At 39.8% G+C, this 22,361-nt stretch overlaps 1 protein-coding gene across 1 annotated transcript in view; it reads left to right on the top strand.

Moving 5' to 3' along the window:
* Nucleotides 1-757: 757 nt before the first annotated feature.
* The window catches only part of foxo3b (forkhead box O3b), a 44,852-nt gene continuing 23,248 nt past the window's right edge, over nt 758-22,361 (top strand). Inside the window, exons 1-2 of the mRNA XM_020920103.2 lie at nt 758-1,002; nt 1,166-1,840. Coding sequence (XP_020775762.1) covers nt 1,307-1,840 — 534 coding nt within the window. The 5' untranslated portion in view covers nt 758-1,002; nt 1,166-1,306. The remainder of the gene's footprint in view (nt 1,003-1,165; nt 1,841-22,361) is intronic.

Raw genomic sequence — 22,361 nt, forward strand, 5'->3', positions numbered from 1 at the left:
ATAATTGGAGTAAAAGAATCTATTCGCAATAAGTGCCTCTAGGCAGCAAATGTATTGATTGGTTTCCCAGAACCCGCATTCCTGTACATAACCTTGGAGCACGAGCTTGGCCACGTGCACCTGGAGGGTCCTGTGGAGTGTGGACAGTATGGGACAAAGGAGAGGAGATGTTTTCATCCAGCACAGAGGAGGAGAAGAGAGGTGCAGGGTTATGTGCGGTTAATCGCGGCATGACGTCACCGTGCACTAGGCGCTCTGCGAGCGCGAGCACGAGGATCGAGGAACAGGTACAACATTGATTAATTGATAAAGTTACTAAGAATCCTACATTGTATTTGTGCTTATAGTTTAGATATCTTTAACAATACATAAATATTACATATTTGAATGAAATTATTAGAAACTGTCAAGAGATCTTTAGGGTTGAATTTTCATTAGCCAACTTCAGAACACAATGAATATGAATACATTGAAATATTACATTGAAGTTGCTTACATTATGTTTGTGTGCAAAAGCTGGAGCAAAAGCAAATAATTCACATGCATTTACACATGGATGCACAACCTCTTTATTTCTTGAGAGAAAATGCGTCAAACAGTGTTGAATTACCTTGTAGACTACTTCTGTTCTATTGCACGCTATATCGTTAACATGTCGGGACGTGTCCTGAACCTGCCTGTCCAGTCTCTTCACACACGCATGTCTCTTTAAAAGGCGATCCCTTGCTCTTTCTAGGGGGCTGGGTCTGGGCTGGCTCGCCTGAGTGTGTCAGAGTGTGTGTGTAACTGTGCGTATGGAGAGCAAATCGAGCTATGTACAGTCAGTTGTAAACCCTGTCAGTGAGGTGGCAGCCCTGTAACGCATAGACACGCATTTACACACACTTGTACGGACATTTGTGTAATAGCTGTGAGTTTAGATGAAGAAAGCATGACAACAAGAGGACGTGGTGGACACTGATCGACTATATTGAGGATTTGAGCAAGAGGCGCCTGTGCAAGGTATTGATTTGCGCATACTTTGCCATTCACAATTAAATGTTCCTAATATTACATTGATTTGAAGGGTCGCAGTTTATTTTGGTTGTGTTTGCGTCTTTGGATGCTGATTTAAGCGCTAAGACGACATGTCATCGCTGATAGACTTGTTTTATGTCTTCAACAGGCGAGAGTAAGTTGGGACTGTGGTTGCAGTGAAATAGCAACAAAGAACCAGGAGCGCGCATTCATGGGACGCGACTTTGACAGCTCCTTGTTTCTTCTGGCCTAACTTTGTTTTATCAAGCGGAGGGTCTGTGACAGAGCAATGGCTGAAGCAGCGCTGCACGACCCTCTCCAGGACTTGGACGTTGCCATTGATCCGGATTTCGAGCCCCAGAAACGGCCACGGTCTTGCACCTGGCCGCTGCCCAGACCAGACTCGAGTGCGGTGAAACCAGAGAATAACGACATCATCCCCGAGGAAGAGGATGATGAGGAGGACCGAACAACCCCGACAGCTATCGACTCTGGTGCCCCCACGGAGGACCAGGGCAGCAGCAGTCCCGTGGCCGATGGGGCGCTCTCCTCCCCGGGTCATGACAGTGGAGGTTCCCCGCTCAGCTCACACTCCCCCTCGGCCACATCTGGCGCCTTGACCCCCAGCGCTTTGACCACTCCGAGAAAAGCGTCGTCGCGCAGAAACGCCTGGGGTAACCTTTCCTACGCTGACCTCATCACCAAAGCCATTGAGAGCGCGCCGGACAAGAGACTGACACTGTCCCAGATTTACGACTGGATGGTCAGATCTATCCCATACTTCAAAGACAAAGGCGACAGTAACAGCTCTGCAGGATGGAAGGTGAGTGGTTGGTTCCTCTGTCAATACACACGCACACTCTGCTACCCCCTCCTTCCTCCATCAAAACAAAAACAAAACGCATGTGCACTCCCAATAACACATTTACCCCCAGTCGCCTCTCTGTGCCATTACTGCCTGTTATTACCATTCACATGGATATATTAAATCCTTATGGTGAAGGCCAGTGTGGAGCAGGCAGAGGGCCATCAGATGTAGCAGGTCTTTGTTCCTGTGAGGCTTGACTGATGAGTTATGGAGCAGTATCCTTCTTCTGAGTCACATGGCTGGAATTAAAGCAAACACTGATCGTTGTAACCGGTTTGTCTGGAAACACAGTAGCTTATTTTGGACTGACGCAACATTCCCCTCCTCTTGACATGCTAAGAGGGAGATATTAATAGTAATAATAATAAGCAGAGTTGAAAGAATATAAACATACTTATATTTTGAATTTAAGTAATAGTTGTTGTTATGAAACATGTTGTTTATTGAAAGTTATTATCTAATACTCTAACCAAAGCAAGATCACTCCGCTTGTCATTTGTTATGTAAACCTTGGCAGCTCCTCAGTCTTCTGGGTCAGGTAGGCAACTGGTAAGATCCTGCCATAGGGGAATTACATAATTGCTCTGTCCCCACAAGTTCAAATAAGTAAGTAGAAAAAGCTAAAGCAGTCTTTTAAAGTAGACACCATCTTGTCACTCAAAAGACATATAGGGTCTTACATGAAATGAGCATGCGGACAGGGAGGGTCCTGGGGTAGGGGGGCAAAGGCCAGCTGAAGAATACTCGAGTGGGGTGCATTCTGGAGGAGCCTATGGGCCATATTTTGTCAAGCCTTCTCAAGTTGTGCTATGTGATATGCTTCGGTGACAACAAGCGTAGGAGAAAGAGGGGGGGTCTTGTGTGTCCCCCACAGCCCCCTGAGTCAAGGCCGAGTTCACTGTCACCATGAGGGGCTGTTACTCCAGGAATGTGGGGCATGAGGGCCAAGCTGCTGCCCGTTTAATGTTACATGCTGTTCATATGTCAGTAAATCTTAGCACAAACTCCTGTTTCAGTTTGTGTTATGGTTTCTGATATACATAAAAGCATAAGAGGGTTCAAATATAGCTGGATGCAATATATGGTTATAGTTCTGTAGAAAGCACCACCAACATAGTCATACAGGTTATTACGTAGTCATTGGATCAAACTAGCTGCAGACATAAAACAATAAAAGTTACAAATGTAACTAGGGTTCTATGAATCCCAGATAAGCAGAGGTGAACTACAACTATAAAAATCTGTTTGTTTTTTTTTTACATGAAACATTTTTGAGTGAAGCACTTGTTGTTCTGTAGTGTTTGTCAATATACAAGTGAGATAAAAAATAAATAAATAAATAAAAAAGTTTATATAATCATCTGAGTTTAAAAACACAGTGGAGCACATCTTGTATTACCACATGACATCGCAAAGTTGAATGTCAGTGCTGCAATATATATGCTGCCATATTGTACATGCCAATGTTATAGGAGGAAGCATGAAGAAAATTCAGTAACTTAGCTCTAACTATTCATTGCCCCAATCATCTCGAATGTTTCACATGTACAGAGTGAGCTGTGCACTGCTGTGGTTTCATACAGGCAGGGCAACTTTGTGGACAGGATTTACTGAGCAAATCCTAATAATCCCTCTGGGTTTCTCTGCCTGGTTCCCACTTGCATCAGTCAACTGCAGTATTTAATAGCCACAGAAAACATTATCGCAATAGTCTGCTTCTGACTAAGGAACTCCACTGATTGGGCTATTGTTAGACCAAGAAAACAGATAATATAAAATACACATTACTGAGTCATATTGCCTAACAAGTGGACAGTATGCCATGCCTGATTAGCTGTCATCACAGCTTAGTATTATGTAATGTAAATGTCTCATTCAAAACAAATTATTTTTCTGATTGATGCATACTACAAAAAAGCTTCTAGTTCATAAAGATTATTTGTATATTTTTTTTTATTTTATTACTTTTTTTTTCAATCTTTTCTCAACCAGTATCATCACATGGAGGTAATTGGATAATAAAGTTTAGATTTTTTTGGCACACAAAATGCTGCAGTTACTGGACAGATTCTAGAAATAAAATGCTTTCCTTGTAAATCTGGCAAAAGTACCCTTGTCAATGGTTTGTGGGGGCAGCCAACAATGACCATTAGAGTAACATATATTTAAATAAATATATATCTAATGCTGTATTTTCACTCTAAACTTATAATGTTGCCTCTATAATTTTAGCCGTATAATCTTTTCCATGAAAGATTCTGTCACCAAGTCCAATTCACCTGTCAGCTCAAATGTCAGAGCCTTTTACTGCTGCTGATAATAATAGTGTGGAGATTTCTAGCAAGTTCAGTCCTAGAAAGAAAGGTTCACCGAAACTGGTGGACTAATGGACACTTGACTGCTGACGAGTATTGACCTTAAAATAACCCCAAAAAACCTAACTGTATTTATTTTTCAGTGAATGATTAGATGCCTGTATTTGACAGTTCAGTTTATGTGCGAGTGAGTGTGTATATTCCTGGCTGCAAGTGAACTTTGTACCGTGGTGTTACTTAACCTAGCTTTAACTGGCTTTCTTTTCATAGCAGCTGCCCATTGCAGGCTAAGACCTAGTTATGTCACACAGGGAGCAGGTCTGGTTTAAATAGCCTGAGCAGCACTAGTCCGGTGTACTTCATTTAAGGTTTGGAAATATTTAGCCCCAGCATGCGTGTCCCCAAACCCTTCGTACATACAGTTCCCTGCTCAAACGATAACATATACTTTGCTGGAGTGTTGTCTTAAACGTGACATACATTCGCACACAGGCAGACGTGCAGAGACGCACATTTGCCCGGTCATGTCTGGGCTTAACACCGTCAATGTTTGTGACAAATGGGTGTGAGTTACTCTGGCAGGATAAGTTTATATCAGCACCTGAAGGTTATTTAGTTCTATACTTTGAAAATGTGTTTACTTAAAATGATTCATCTGTAGCATATGTTTGATACTAACCATTTTTATATATATATAATGTAGTGGGGCTTGGCAATTTGGAACATTTGGGGGGAAAATCATAGCAGAATTTTCTTAGAGCCTAGATTATGATTTGTGTACATTTTGTGTTATTGGTTACATCTGAACCATAGACTATATAAAGGAGTGGATTAAGGGAGTATGACGGCACCCATAGCTTTCGGCTCCAGTCAAATGAAGCTCACTAGGCTTGCCATTATAGGAGTGAATTTGGAGCAGAGTTCCTTGTTAGAAATAGGAATGTATTTATGGACAAAATAGGAAAATATAAACACCAGGATCATGTAGAGCTGGGTAATACAAATATTTTAAGACCAAAATGACAAGGCTCACTGCAGTTACAGAGAAATGGGTGACAATTTTCCAGTATAAAGTCAATTGGAGCCAGAGCCAAAAGGAGCGGGAAGCGTCCTTAATGCTCACTTCCTATTTGGAACGCGGCAGCTAGCAGGTTAGCCATGTCCATTTATACAGTCTATGATCTGAACACACTTCGCTTGGTGCTTGGTTAAATCTGTTTGTTAAATCTGCTTGTCACGTCAGCATGATAGAGGCTGACCAATTGGAGCAGTGAGGATAAGTTCCTCTGGGTTCAGAAAAGCGCCCATCCCAAAAATGTAGTAATCACACTAACCAAAAGCTATTGCACATTGCAGTTGTTACCACTCTCGTTATTGTTTGATACTGATGTTGGTTGCTGGTTTGAAAGGACTGGAGATCCCGAAATTGTGTGTTTTTGTATCTGTGTAGTTTTTGCATCATCCAAGACATAAAATCCTTCAGAACAAGAGACGCTTTGACCTTTTTTATTGCACAATGCCCTAGATGACTGAGAACCGCCACACAGACATATTGTACCATGGCCTCTGCTGCATACAGACTCAATATTGTCTGGTTTTCATGGGTGTTTGCTCATGTCACTCTACAATGGATGGCCATTTGTACCACCTTCATATCCCCATGCATAGAGGTCATTACTCCTCCCACTTCACATTCCCACATCAGACTTTCTGTGTAGGCGTATGGAAAACTGCCCCTCATAAGTTTGCTGGGAACCATCATTATCATTTTAATGGCTAAGTGTATTCTTTGAAATTATTTATTGTCCCAATCAGAGTGGACAGGGTTGACAAAAGAGACCACAAGACAAGAAGACATTATTCTTTTCATTGGTGGTCCACTGAAGAAAAAGTTCATGGGCGATATAGTGGTTGAAGCTGGCGTAGTCTCAATCTGGACTTGGTTTAGTTCTGTTTTAGGCCTGGGTTAGTCCTGATCTGGTCCAGGTTTAGCTTTGATTGCTATAGATGTTTTTAATTAAAAAAAGAATTAAATTCCTTAAAACAGAGTGAAGTGCAAAAAAAGAGTTTAGTCCATTTACATTTAGTCATTGGTGGAAGTAGTACTCAATTGCAATACTCAAGCACAGATACTAGAGCAAAAAATACTCAAGTAAAAGTATTTTGTGCAGACTTTGAGATCTAAGTTTCAAATATAGTGATTCTGATACAAATTTGTGCTTAATTTTGTTCAACAGAAACAACTGAATTCATATTTTTTCCTACCTGCTTTTCTTTGTATATGTTTGTTTGCTCAAAAAAAAAAAAAACAAGTAGTACAGATACCTACAGTTTTTACTTAATTGCAGTACTGTACTTCTTTTACTCCATTATGTTCCTCTACTGCATTTAGTCAATGTATGTTTTATCATGGTTTAGACCTGGGTGTTTATTGCAATAAACTGCACCAAACTCATAGTGTAAAACTTCCATGCAGTGACTTTCTGTACAGAGCCCAATACAAAACTGAGTGAATACTTACACTCAGGTACTCACAATCAGCAGGATTTTCAATAAGGTCTGGAACTGTGCCAAGTCGAACACACAAGAGCCAAGAAAAGGCAATAAAAGCAGAGGGATTTGGGGGGGTTGAGTGAGTGAAGACAGTAAGAGGAGGAGCGGGGAGGGGGGGCTGCTGGCGCTGAGGGGCTAAATTAACAAGCTTTGCTCCAAATTGGTGTATTACAACTGCCCTCTGGCTGTGAATCCCAATGGAGGTCTTTCTGAGCGTGTTGGACCAGGGGGCTGCAGGTTATGGGAACGCACCAGCACCCGGCTCTGCTCCAACTGTGGTGAATGGTGGCCCCAAGAAGTCAAATTCAGGAACCACATTGAATGACTGAATCATCTGGATTGAAGCAACTATTTATTGATTAGCAAATGGTAAATAGTTGTGAATTTTTTGTGTTTCATCACTTTTTTGTGCAGAAAATAACATTGTGCGCTTTCAATTCAGACCATTGCATTATTACATTTGGCTTAGATCACAATTTGCATCCAAAGTAAAACTAAAGAAATACTCACTTTTGTTGTGCAGGGTGTACCCCAGGGCTGTATTCTGGCTCCCTTCCTATTCACTACAAACTGCTTTTCGCGTACCTCTTCAGTCTTTGACTAGTTTTATAACCATGACAACTGACTAGACAGGACTGCTCTTGCCGAATCTGAAGTCTCCAACTGTCAAATGTAGTGCTCTCCTGTTTTCCTTTTTGCACTTTAATCCCCTCTCCCACTATTTTTCTAGCTGTGAAAGTGGACCCCTTCTCCATCCTTCTTGTAATTAGCCAAATCTGTGAAAAAAAAAAAAAAAAAACACGTGTGACTGTGTACAGCGTGTACTTGAGTTTCGCATCCTAATTGCCAGTGACAGCCAAAAGGCAAACCCAACAGGAGGCTTGTTTCGGCTTTTTGGACTTTTTGGCTTTTTGGAGTGGATTTTCACATATTTTTTGTCTTTCCTCCATCCAGTCCATGTCACACTCTGCATGATCCGTTCTGCTCAAAGATATTTTCAATTATTCAATGTGCCTGCGATGAATTCTGATCAGTCCATTAAATTTTAAAAGTGCGAATCCTGGCTGAAGGCTTTCTCACTATTTCTCTCGTCTTTCATAACATTTTTTTTTTTTTATTCAGTCTCTCATACCATGCACTGTGATTATTCTGTTACTACTTACCAGGAGTATCCACTAAGAATCAATCCTTATTATGATCACTACTACTGCAAGAACTACTTCATGTACTATCGATCTAGACTTTTTCTACTATGCTATCACTGGTAATTTTATGTATTATGTTACTGCTATTACTTTTATTATTACTTTTCAGTCAACAACTTATCTAGCTTTGTCTCAGTTTTTCACAGTTTCACTATTCTTTAAAAGTTCATTTTCAGTCTCTCATCCCATCCCTTATTATTTCCCTGGCAGCTGCCTCATTTGTCTAGATGCAAAACACTGTGTTGCGACCAAAACAAGCCATTCAGCCCAAAGCTTGTTGCTATTTCTCTCAAAGAGAATAGAAGAATCCAGTTGTGGACTCTAATGAATGGACCCCAGTCTCCTGTTACACTCCTTAAAGTCATTTTGCGGCTGTCAGTGTAACTCTGCAGCGATTTTGCAGAGACATTGCAGACTTGTCGACTATGTTGGACAAGGGAAAGGATTGTAAAAGGAATGAATAGAGTTCAAATCTTTGATGTGGCTTTGTCAAGTATAGTCTCCAGAAATATAGCTTCAATTTACTCCCAATGAGACACTTCCCATTGTTGGTTTAAGGATTTATTTGTTTTTCTCGTGTGTACTTAGATGCCTGCATAGTATAGTAGATTGTTGTATAAGTAGAGACATTTTTTATTCAAATTTTATTCAAATTTGATTCACTTGCACATTGGTGTTAATGATGATGAATAATATAAGTTTCATTTTAAAACACTAAACTTAAACATATATTAAAATCCTTAGAATTTCCTAATGCATTCCTTTTCCAAACACGCTTTACAATCTTCTCTTCACTGTCCTTTATTTCAAAATACAAAGCTGCAATGTTCTCTGTACATTAAAGTTGGCCTTGTGTAAAAGTTACTGTTAGGTCAGGGTCATTTGGATTCCCACATTGTCACTATCAAAGCTCACTCACACTCCACCAAACTGTTGCTCAGCAGTTTGTCCACATCAGATTAAGCAATCTCTTCCCTGGTGAAGGCAATGTTTCAGACTGATAACTGTAGTACAGAGGTCTAGCTGTTTGCATAGAGGCCGGTGGGTAGAAAATCATATGAGTGAGCCAGGGAAACACATGGAAAATTTATTTTCTAGACTAATATAAAATAGTCTCAGGGTATGTAGCCTTTTTTTAACTGGAAGGAGGCCTGAATAAATCTCTGTTTACATCAAAACAGGAAGTGGTTTGTTCTGTACAGGAAGTCTGACTGGCCAACTGAAGAGGCTGTATTGGCGTCATTTTAAGTTAAGCCTCTTCAACTACCTTTTTAATGATTTAACAACATTGAAAAATCTTCTGAACTTTTATTCAGGCAAGGATCAGGGAGAAACCTGTATTCAAGTTTAAGAGTATTGTTACATCAAAAAATACTGCAGTAGAAAAGTAAATTTGATACTCCCTTAAAATCACAACTGTAAATTTAATGTAGTTTACATGTACCTTATGATCCCCCTCACTCTTCTCTAGTCTCACTGCTGTGGCCTATGCAGCTGATGTCTCCCCCCTGGTCCCCTGGTCTATGTGATAACCACATTGCTAAAGTGGGCCTCTTCAGCGCCACCTCCACCTTCTGTAATCAAACCCTTTCCAGCCACACTCACATCTACACACGCCGCACACACAAACACACACACACTATGTCCCACTCACACACCCATCTGACCAGCAACTAGAGATCACTGTGTGTTGTCACTGGTGTCAACAAACATCCGCGCAGCCATGACTGATCTGAACCCTCAGAATTTGCCTTAGCCGATGTGACTCTTGAGCGTTTAAACTTTAATTTGTTTTCATCTGAGCCTGTCTCTTTCGATTACACCACTCCACCTCTCCGCGAGGCACGGGCCGGAGCTTCTGTTACTGATTAACATTTAATTGAGTACAATAAGCTGTGTGAGTTAGTGAGGGAGTGAGGTGGTAGGGGCAGATGAGAGGTGCTGCTTGAGTATTGTAATGAGAGAGTAAATTGTTTTATGTATAGAGCTTTTAATTAAATCTTTGCAAACTAATCCTACTTCAGATGTTATAAAAATGGGCATACGATGTAGGGCATAACAACTATTTGAGATTTTTTAACCAAATAAAGGTTGAAATATGATGACTGAAGATTTCTGATAGAGATTTAGAATATTTGCAAGTGTTTTACTGATGAAGGCAGAAGGGATCCCAGACCTCCTTTACCTTGCTATGTAACAAGTCTGATGTGTCAGTCTAAGTCATAATATCTAGTGTCTACAAATAGTTATAGATCTGAAGATGCAGTGACACTTTAAATTTGACTAATTTTGATTTTACATACTGCCCACCCAAACCACTGAGGCTGCACTCTCAGATTTGATAGGCAAAAGACTGAGAATGCCATGGAGCAGCTCCCAGCACCAGCCACCTGTTCAGCCCCAGACACAGTGGATTCTCTTGTGTGTGTGAAACCCTATACGTCAAAGTCACACATGCAAACCGTGTCTCTTTCTGCTATAGGTTAGTGTTAGTGAACGCATGCGGGGCCACACTGTTCCACATCCTCCACGCCTCATTTGAACAAGGGAATGATGTTTTCACTTCTCCTAAGCAGCATCTGATAATGGCTCGTTTTATGTAAAGACCAAGAAAGCGCCAAAATCACGTCTTTATGTCAGATGTTTCAAAGTGCGATTAAGGGCCCCCATTGTTGTCAGTGCGGGGGCCTCCAGTGATCCAGTGCGGAGCGGCAGCAGCAACCTCTCACAGCGATAATCCCACTGTGTTCATGAAGTCACAGCCCGAGCCAGGTTTCAGAGGCAGTGAGAGTGGAGGGGGGTAAGTGAGGGAGGGGGGTGAGGGCTGTGGGGGGTAGGGGGGGATCCGGGATGAAGGCCAGCCATTGTTGAGCCGCAGCTTTAGGCCCGAGTGCTGATACAGGCATTAGCTGAGCAGACGGTCCACTTCTCACTATGTACCATTATAAGGTGAAAGTATGGATCTTACACTTTACATCACAGGCTTATTTGCTCCTCCACCACCTTTGCAGTTATAGATTTGTATGCCTATGTCCCTCCAACAAAAAAAAAAACAACTTTGAAAATTGTGAAATTGTGGCAAAGCATCAAACTTTAAACTATGTCTATATAAAAGCATTGTTTTTTTTTAATAAGTGGTAGTTTAGGTGCACATACTGTTACAGTATAGCTACTACTACTAATTGCACAATTCTAAAATTTCTAAAAATCTATTCGAAACTATAGGAGGGCTTGATTTTGGTTTCAGTATCACAGTGACAAAAATAAGTACATTGTGAGAAAGTAAGTTTTTTCAGAAAGAAAGTCTTATAATAGTTCTGATAAAAATCAAGACTGTTTTGAAACTATTAAGAAAATGTAAAATTAATGTGATTTCTTTCAGTATTTTTCAAATTATTGTCTAGTTTCAGTACCAGTTTCAGTATTGATTAGTATCTGGGTATCAAGTTTTTGGCAACCCTACACACAAGAACTGTTATCACGCACAATTATTCTAAATTGTTTTGCTTCACAAACATGTTCTACCTTTGAGCAATAAAAAACATCCTATAAATTGTGAAATTACTGTATGTTCGAAAATACTTTGAGTACTGAACGTTCTCTAGTAAAACTCCATGACAGAATGACGACACTGGTGACCTATTGCCCAACCACTCCTAGTTCATAACTCTATTCAGCAGTTATGACTAATCTTGGAAGATGAAAACTAGGCCAAGTCTAACCCGAGATTAACAGATCACTGTGTTATTGTTATCTGTTATCTTTTTATAACTCTTTTGTGTTTGCTCACCTGGGAGTTATAAGGGAGAGTCAAGAGAAGAAGGTAGGTGGTAGTGTACATAGCATAGCTCCAAAGTTAGACCTGTTTGCTGACGGAGCACAAACTGACCTGACCTTTGCGCAAATAATTTTCAACAAGTTTGTTTTATCATTGAGAAGACCCCAGGACCTCCAGGGAGACTTGCATTCGAGTCCTCTAAAACTGCAAAAGGGGCATAACCTGACTCCTGGCTTGGGGACATTTCTTCGTTTAAACTAGCAAAGAGAAAGGTCATGTGTTGACTCCTGGCCCAGTAACCCAAAGCAGAGGAGCAATGTGCAGCTTTACCCCTCACCTATAAACCTATAGCCAGTGTTGGACAAGCCAGGATATACAGTCTGAAAGCATTGCTTTGCTCCCACATATCCAGCACACTTGAAATTCAACATAACCGTGAAGCATTTGATGTAGGGGTCTAAAACATAGATCTTTATACTGAAGATAGGAGAAAAGGTTGCAGGGTCAAGTCTTAAGACCAGCTGAGCATACAGTATCTAATTCATTTTTCTGTTTGTTGAAATTTGGTGTTTTGGGGGGAGTTGTAAAAATATTGATACCCAGGTACTGGCTACTCATTTGAACAAGTTTTGATACTGAATAAAATGACAAAAATAGGATGAAATTGGATCATAAATACTTTTAGAATGATCTCAACCTATAAGAACTAGTAAAAACCCATAGTACAAAGTCTGTGAACACTTTAATCTGGCGTTTTACTGTTCTGTGCTGTATTTTTTTTTGTATTCTCTTGTTTTGTATTTTGTAATAGTTTTCTGTGTCACATGCAAGGAGGGACAGGGACAATGGATAGAAATAATCTGTCATATTTACACTGTAGATTCAGATGTTTATGCACTTCTCCTATCAAATAAATAAATAAACAGAAACCTTTATTATATTTTCTAAGTAAGAGGTTTTTTATTGTCCTTGTGGTATCAGAACTAGTACTGTGTTACCATCAAGCCTTTTTTTGTGGTATCTATAAGGATTTCCCTCTTACCTTTGACCTAGAATTAGCCAATTAGCCAGTTAATCAACCAATTTGAAGAACCAGTCTTTCCTGATTTCCAACCACCATAAACCAAAACTAAATATTTAAAATCACAACAATATAACCCACTTTTCTCAACACGTGCCCCATTTTTTTCTTGTTTGTATCTGGGCAGAGAAACCGCTGAGTGTGTCTGTGTGTGTATCTATGTGTGTATCTATGCTTATGGGGGCATGAAATCACTGAACCCCTGAAGGCACTTTGGCTATTGCTCTGCCCAGACACAACCCTCCCTCACTCACTCTATTCGCCTTGTCTGCTTGTCTACGTTATGGGTGCAGGCGTGTGTGACTCCTCTCTCCTCTTCGGGATGTTTCTCAAAGGCCCAGCCGTGTTTAGTGCGAGGTCTGTCTATCAATCACCCCCCAGCCTCTGTGTGCAGCTGAAGATGGTAACTGATATCCCCTGACCTGGAGACCTGTGGGGACTCCAAATGGCTTTTTGTGGCAAGAGCAGAAAGCAAAAGCCATACCAAAAATACAGATTTTCACTTCCACGAACTACCATCAGTTTTGAGTGTCATCAGTACTTGGAAAAATCGCGTTGACTAACTTGGTTCACACGTACTGTATGTAGTGTGAAGTTTGCATGTAGTTGTGTGATGACAGTCCAGCCCAATCTTTTCCATATACTTAGAAACTTAAACATTCAATATTTTGCATTTATTAAATTACATGTTTTTTTTTTGTCTTCAAAAATACCTTGGGGTTGCTTCTCTTGTCTTTTAACTTGGCCTTGTGTTGCAACTTACTGGTTTCCTTAGAGATAGTTTTAATGCAATATTGTGAAACATTCAAAGCAATAACCTTTCCATGGAGACAAACTGGTGCCAGACAGTCTTCCAAGGAAGTTACTTATTGACAAAAAACATGTCTTTATTCTAACTTTTGCTTGTGAAGCCTGTAAACCTATATATCCTTGTTTCAGCTTTGCTTCGTTGAGTGCTATTGAGCATCTGTGCTAACTTAATTACAGTATGGATGGACACATGCCTGAACCAATAATCTGCCAAATACAATCCAGATGTTATAATGATGTTTTGATATTGCAACTCACAGTATTGGTTAATGGCTACTTTTCTATGTAAACAGTAGACCATTGCACACAAATGGTTAAAAACTATGTACTTTGAATATATTAGCCATGTGCAGATTCCTTATTACTACACTTTGGCTCAGAGCAGTGGAGGCCCGCTCTAATGCACATATAGTGGGGCCTTTGTGTTCGGTGTATGTGGACACGTGTGAAGTGAGTATTACTGTACAGGGATGGGGGCTGGGCCGGGGGAAGAGGGAAAGCCCTGGCCTCAGCTGTTGTCGCACATCCACCCTCGAGAAACAAACCGCTTTCACTGCAACTTTCTATTTCCAGTTGTCCTTTCTTTTCTGGAGCTTGTCTGCCTGTACGAACAAACAGAGCTTCTCTTTTGAGGCATTTGAGCTTTGTTTTGTAGGGTTTTGCGGCTGCTGTTGCTCCTACTACTACTACTGGTGGGGGGAAGGGTTGGCTACAGTGTCAACGCTCATGTGATCTGGCTAGAGTCAAGAGGAGACAGTAAGGGTAGTCCCACCCTCTAATGCACTGTTAGAAGCTCCACCAAAGCTGCTGTAATCACACTTTATTGAACTAAGTGTGATTAAAAACGCAGAAATCTGTCTTATAAAACTCTTCATACTTTTTTAAACAACTGTTGATCATCATCCAAGTTTCCTAAAACCAATTTCTACACAAATGGACGTGTTTGAGCAAATTGTCAATAGTAAAATTAAAGGGCTCGTGTTTTCTGATCTGTTATAATGTTATTTCCTCATCACAAACAATCCCGGGAGTTGTGTTTTGTTTCATTCACACATGATTAACACATAACCCTGCATATTAAAGCTGAGCTTTTCTCTCAGACAAAAAACGCTCTGTTCCACCTTTTAATGATGTCACGTTGTAATTCAATACACCTTTACTAGAATCATTTGAATAATTTCAGCCCTGGAATTGCCAAACTCCCCTGAACTAAAGGTAAATGTTAGCTGTTAATTTGAAAACTACCAGTAAAAGACATGACAAGGTGGAACAGAGCATTTTCAGCTTTGGAGATGTAGATAAACTAATAATAAACGGTTATTAAAACATGTGTGAATGAAACAAAACACAACTCCAGGTGTGTTTTTGATGAAGTACAACATTCTAACATAGCCTAAAGCTCACAAGAGTCAATTTTGCATAATATAGGACTGTTAATGTAGGTCTCTGGGAGTGACAATTATTCATATATTCCAACAGAGAGAATTTCCTTACTGACATCTGTGTAAAACAACAAGCATCAATCAACTGTATGAAGTGCCTGTCTATAATCCAATAGACTATTAGCTGAACAAGGAAACTGCAAACTTTTGACATGTCTTCTTTCAGCCAATTATCTACCTGTATGCCATTATAGTATTAACACAGTGCAAGTAGTACAACACTATACTTTTCATTTGGTTGCATAGATTACTTTTTCACTGTAATGTGTAGTTAATATAAACAGAGGGTCCCCGAAGAGCCCCAGTGCAGCCCTGCCCTGTTCTGCACGTGAGCTGTCTGTTATGGGACAGTGTTCAGACAGAAGGGTCCCGGCTGCCTCACTTCCCCCATCTCCCCTCTCGGTCTTACTACAGTATATTTATCTCACTCACTCTAGAGAGAGCTTAGCAAGTTGAGTGCTATTTTTTTTTTCTGTGGGTCAATATTGTTAAGGAATCCATTTTGCTATGAGCTCTCCAGTCAATGTGTGCATTATTCATGAAGAGCCCTGATCGGCTTTTGCTGTCCAACAGCGAGGCGGGCGGCCATGTTGGAGACGGACCTCTGCTGACCACCGGCTCCTCAGGGATGCGATGGTTGATTACGGCCAAGCGCTGACATCACTATGCAGTTAAAGGGCTTTCAGTCTGATTAATGCACAGTCTAGTGGAGTGTGTTTGTCACTCACCTAAATATGACTTCTCTACAACATTTTTATGTCTGAAAAATAATATTAATCAAATACATTTTCTAAAGCGTTTCAAAGCAAATATGGCATTTCTTGCTATTATGACTGATTGTCTTATTCCTTGAGAAGCACATTGGATTCCTCTGTTGCAGTACTTACAACTACTACATCCTTTCTATTGTCTTGTCATTGTAACTACTATCATTAAATGTGACAACTACAGATCCTACTACCACTATACAGTCAAAAAGAATAAAAAGACCCTTTATTTTGCAACAATATAACCATTATACACTATTGCCTGATTAGGGTGCTTTATCCAGGTCTGATCCTGGTTTGAGCTAGGCCTGTCACAGTAACAAAGTGTGATATATTACTGAAGTAAATAGAGACTATAAACATGTCTTTATTAATACTGAAACCAAACCATAAAGTAGAACTATCCACAAAAAGAAAAAACATTCTTAATGTACAATATTGTAAAAAATATGAGCTGGAATAAATAACAGAAAACACTTAAGTAGTTAGGTTGAGTATATAATGAGTCACAGAAGTTCATAATTCAACCCTCTACAGCTAAAAAATAACAACAATTTTCCCACTAGTAAAAAGAAAAAGTACCCACAATAAATACCCCCCCACCCCCCACCCCAAAACAAGATTGTTCCATCTGTCATGTATTGAAAGATTACATTGATATAGTATTTATCATGACAGTCCTAGTTTGAGCCCAGTTTAGTCCTTGTCTAGACTTGGTTTGGTCCAGTTCTAGCCCTGGTGTAGTCCTGGTCTAGTCCAGGTTTAGTTCTAGTTTAATAACAATTGAACTGCATCCGTAGATTAAAAAGTTTATCTGCACACATACAAAATTTGAATACAGGCAGGAAGAGGTAAAACAGTGAAAGTAGCACTATTGGCACCTGTGACAGTGAAAATACCCTCCCATTCCCAACAACATAAACAACTGGGTCTGGTACATTTTATTTAGAGATTTAAATAATACGGGGGCCTGGTTTTGCTGTGGTGGCAAAAACACAGAGGAAGGAAGGAAACGAAGTCTTGAACGCGAGACAATAAAAAGCCAAGAAAAGTGCAGAAGTGCGGTGGGGGTAGAGCGGCTGCAGTGCCAGGCACACTAACCCATATTTAAAGAAATGGGAGCTTTCACAGCGCCCACAACTAAACCAACACTGTGGAGATGATGGATTACAGCGGCAATGCAAAATGCTGTAATTTGGCATCAACAGACAAAGACAGGATTTGAGGCATTTATTCATGTTTGCTTAAAACTGAGATATGCACACGCAGCAGTTGTGAAAGATGTCCTCTGAAAAGTTGAAGTAAAAGTACTACCATTTGACTTGAGTAAGTGTGTAAAACATTTGGGAATAAGTAGATACATGTAAGTAAATTCTAAAAAAAACTATGACCACTACTATTACCATTACTGCTATTAGAACTACCTCTACTACTACCAATACTCTCAAATACTACTAGGACTACTACTACTACTATTAAAACTACTACTAATACTGCTGTCAGTACTACTACTACTTCTGCTGCAGTGACTACTAGTGATGTAATGATAAAAATCTAAAATCAATCCATAAGATATTTTCACAATATGTATCTCACAGTTCGATAGAGGTTTACAAAATTGTGAATATGGTACTTTTTCCTTTTTAGAAGCCTTAAAAAGCCATTGGTACTGTTATAATATGAAGAATTAAGTTTTAGAAGTGCTTAATGGTAAATGGTCACATTTTTCTATAGCGCTTTTCCACCTTCAAGGCACTCAAAGCGCTTTACAACAAGGAACCACTCACCCATTCACACACACATTCACACACCAGTGTACGCAAACACTGTGGGCAAGGTGGGTTAAGTGTCTTGCCCAAGGACACAACGACAGCATTCATCTGTGGGAGCTGGAATCACACCAGCCAACCTGTGGGTCAGTGGATCTGACCGCTCAACCTGTGATGTTTATATTGAGAGCTGGATTCGAACCACCAACCTTCAGATCAGTGGGCGAATGCTCTACCAACTGAGCTACTGCTAACAGTCGTTTATTCATGTAATTTGCACTGACAACAGCAAAGGATCATGGTCTATGTAGTTCCCTCTCTTTTTTAGCAACTACTGCACCACGGCAAGGCAAGTTCGTACACAAAGTAATCCAAAGTGCTTTACAGAATAAGACAGATGTTAAAATCACAAAGAAAGACATAAAAATCACCATAACTATTCATTTAAGCAAAGAGTCTTACAATTCGATATATTGTGATGGCCCACGATATTATTGTGAGACTTCTGACGATACAATATCACGATATTTCGGTTATTGTTACATCCCTAGCTACTACTGCTACTACTGATTTGCATGCACCACCCAATATTAAACTACATGACTAAAATCCACTCAAGCGGGTCTACTACTACTACTACTACTGTTAGGACTACTCTAACTACTACTACTACTGATTAACGTATACCACAGCAACAGCCCCCCACATGTACTTGTTTATTATTATTATTGTAAGTTAATTGTGAATAACTTGTGAACTTCCTTCTAAAATCCCCTCAAACTGCAGTAAAAGTAGGCAGCTCAGCACCTGTCTCACCATGTATAGTGCACGTTTTGTCCATGGCATTCACTATTATGCAAATTACTCCACTCCAGTCGCCTATAGATTTGGTCAGCTAAGTTTGAATGTACACAATCTCAGCAACACTACAACACAGTAACCTTATTAAACACTTTTCGTAATGATATTTTTGAATGGAGCTAATAGTGTTAAAGAGCTAATTTAGACAGAGATGCTCACAGCTCAGAAAGGCTATCCCAGTTCGAGAGAGGAGCATGCGGCCACTAATCCTCTCTGTGACTTTAGCGCATTAGCCTACATCATCTGTCTGCACTTGCACTGCCAGAGGACACAGACGCCGAGAGACAGATTTCCCTTTTTAACTTTTATTTATTTATTTTTTCCCACTCCATTTTGTGTGACTAATATTGTGTGGTGGTGGCACCCTATGTGATCTCGCCAGTTTTGCTCAATCTGGTGTCTTACGATTACTGAAAACTGTACGGAGACAGTCAAGAGCCACACAACGAGGCTGCGACGCCATTGGCCGGTTCACACTCCTCCCTTGCCCGTGATTGGCCGCGGGCTCCCACGTAGGACTCAATCAGCTGTGTGGAAGTGTATGTAGGTCAGTGTGTAGCGATGTCTCTGCGCTCTGCCCCTCCTCCACCGCCACAAGTTTTTTTTTCGTTTTTTTATCCTTCTTTTTTTTTTTTTTTTTTTTTTGCTAACCGGCTGTTGTGTTAATTGGCTCTGTTCCAAATTTTCAAAAAGGCAGAATGTCTTGAGGCTGGAAAAGATAACTAGAAAGGGTTAAAAGGAAGTTGACAAGGCAGCGGAGGAGAAGAGCGGGTGGGGGAGGATCGCAAGAGGGGCCCTGTTGCATTCAGCAGTGCAATAGTACAGTGTGGTAGTCCAATGTATACACTGCTCATTCATTTTAGCAATATTTGTTTTACAGTTTTAGAATGAACTATTTTGGATTTTGAAAGGAGTGAAGCCACCAGTGGAAAGTAACAGAAATGTATTTTAAATATTGAAATGGAAGCAGGAATAGGCTGGTGGTACGAATAATCATACTGTTTGGAGTTGTGGTAGTGAGATGTGGTATGAGTTAGTGAGGTTGTCAAAAATATCAGTACCCAGATACTAATCGATGTCCGTATTGAAGTACAAAAACTACCAAAAAGTAACAAATATACTTTCCTGGTGGTTATGCCTGTCAAAAATTTTGAAGCCTGATATATTGCTACAGAGATATGAACCCGTAATTGGTCACAGCAGTTATTTATTCTACCCTCTACAGCTCAGATCATATCGTATTACATAAAAATTGCCACAAATCTCCTCACTACTGCAAAGAAAAAAAGTACCCATGATATATAGAGACCCAAAATATACTTTCATATATTGAACCACAAATCAAAACTGTAATTATTGCGGCAGGTCTACTTGTGGTATTAGGAAACCATTTTGTGTTTAAATAATATGTTCAATTGTCTAAAAAAAAAAAAGAGTGTTTTTATCATCAGTGTCAGTATTCCGCAGTATTGACTTTGAATTGTTAGTGTAGCCTCCATACTACTTATTAGTGGTAGAAGTAAAAGTAGTAGTAGTATTTCTACTTCATTCAAATTACACAACTAACACTGTGCAATTAGTCGAATTTTGATTGATTGAACAATCTCCAAACTCATATAATCTAGTTGAAACAATTAACAAAGTTTATTTGGGGATTATTTTGGGGGGTATAACTAAGTATATATATATATATATATTTTTTTTTTTTTTTTTTAAATATAGAGATTGTAGAACAGTTGGATATGTAGTTTATTTTGGATACATTTATGTTTTTCTTTGCCTTATTTCATGTTCAAAGTATATTTTATTCATTTTATATTTTATACATCACAAAACTGCTCTAAGGTACAGATTTGTAGCCTATATTTATTTTCAGTTTGTTTGTGTAAATTAATCAGTAGCAAAGTGTTGTTTGGTTTTTGAGAGAGAGAAATGCTGAATAAATGCATTGTGTAACTAAAAAATAAAGAATAATCATGTTTTCAATCTTGACCAAAATAATCGTGATAAGGATTTTTTCCATAATCGAGCAGTCCTAGTTACAACAATACATTTACTTCAGCACTTCAGTCTGATTCCTTCTTCCTCCACCTTTGTCCGCGCAGATAGCCCTTTATCTAATCTTCCCTTGGACACATAGTAAAACGTTGTCCACACGTAACCCACATGTCCTCGCATATACTCTTAAGCCATGCACAGTACAGGCTGGCTGGCACTGCTGCTCCAACACTCAATAATTCATGCTAACCCAAATTCTTCCACACTTTCCTCCACCCGAGCGCACCCCCTCCTGCTTAAGTGGTGGTGGTCCCTAGGCGTTTCCCCGTAGTAGTCTAACCCAGACGAGACAAAATAAAGTCTAGCGCACGTTGGCTTTTTACAACCCCGTGTTCTGTCTGTCTGTCTGTCTGTAACGTGCACTTGAAATTAAAAGAGCCCCCTTTAGCATTTTCCAAGTCGTCAACCACTAAACATACCCAGTCTCATAGAGTATTCAGTGCAGACTTGAGGAGTACATTCTTGCTAGTCTGGCATGACTTTTTAAAAATATCTCACTTCACCATGCCCCCGCTTTGAACTTATCGTCCCACCATACAGCTGCAGTGACAGTGTAGCCCGATTTTACCCTCCCGACTAAACCAGCCAGCCACTGACCCATATACAGTCACAGACCAAGCTGTACCAGACACGCAATAAGCAACTGTAAGCTTTTCACTCAGAGGCTTTTGATTTGGGTAAAAAAAAATATGACAAAAGATTGAATTGGTAGATGTTCATGGTACAGTGGACATGAGAAAGTGTGGTTTTATTGAAATACTGGTTGGTCTAGTCATCACGCTACGCTTACTGCTTTTGAGCCAGACACAGCTCCACCTATGTAAATAAATACATACTGTTATACCTTATAGAAACACGTTTACCAACTTTTCTAACAACTTGAGGACAATGTAGCCAGTAATATTAAACCTATAGCAATTATAGCGTAATGCAATAGTTGCAGATGTAATATTAGCACCAGTGATAAGAATGAAACATAGAAACATAGAAATCGTGGGAACAGTAACAGTTGTAGGATTAATAATAATAGCAGTACATTTGACATTGGGGGCGATAGTGCCTCAGGAAGCATAATTGTTGCCATATAACTAGAAGATTCATGGTTCTATTCGAGCTAGAAAAGCAAATTTGACTCTTGTGAGCTTTTAGTCATGACTCAATGTTGTTACCACCCCAAAAACAGACCTGGAATTGTGTTTGAGTAACAATTTATTATTAATCAGTCTACATCTCCAAAGCTCAAAATGCTTCATTCCAATTTACCATGTCACAAAGCTGTAGTTTTCAAGTTAAACCTTTTACCTTTAATTCAGTAGAGATCGACAATGCCAGGTTTGAAATGATCAAAATGATTCTAGTGAAGGTGTATGGAGTTTAAAACACATTGGAGGTCTTCCTGTATTACCCCATGATAGCTCAACGTGGAACGAGTGTCTGTTTGAGAGAAGAACTCAGCCTAAACACGGAGGATTTGTGGGTTAAACGTGTGAATGAAACAAAACACATCTTGTTGTCTTGTTTATGATCAGGAAACAACACTATAACATAGATCAGAAGTTGTATGGCACTACTGTATATTATACCAATGTTACACTAAGATGTTATAATAAATAAGCGAATGAAGCTGTATTTACAAATAGCACAGCACGGACAGCCCAAAAAATTCCATCTTTTGAACTTTTGCTAGAGTCACCACCACAGTCAGCACGTGCGCTCTCAGCCTGGCAGCGTGGAACTGACCAAAATATCCACCAAAAAGAGGAAGTGGGGTGTTACATTAGCCCTGTGAGACTGCACTTGTCACGACATGTAGGCTTCTAAGGGTTATATATATTAC

This window comes from Boleophthalmus pectinirostris, unplaced genomic scaffold (genome assembly GCF_026225935.1).
Source record: "Boleophthalmus pectinirostris isolate CB_2022bp ecotype Guang Dong unplaced genomic scaffold, ASM2622593v1 HiC_scaffold_13, whole genome shotgun sequence".
NCBI lineage: Eukaryota > Metazoa > Chordata > Actinopteri > Gobiiformes > Gobiidae > Boleophthalmus > Boleophthalmus pectinirostris.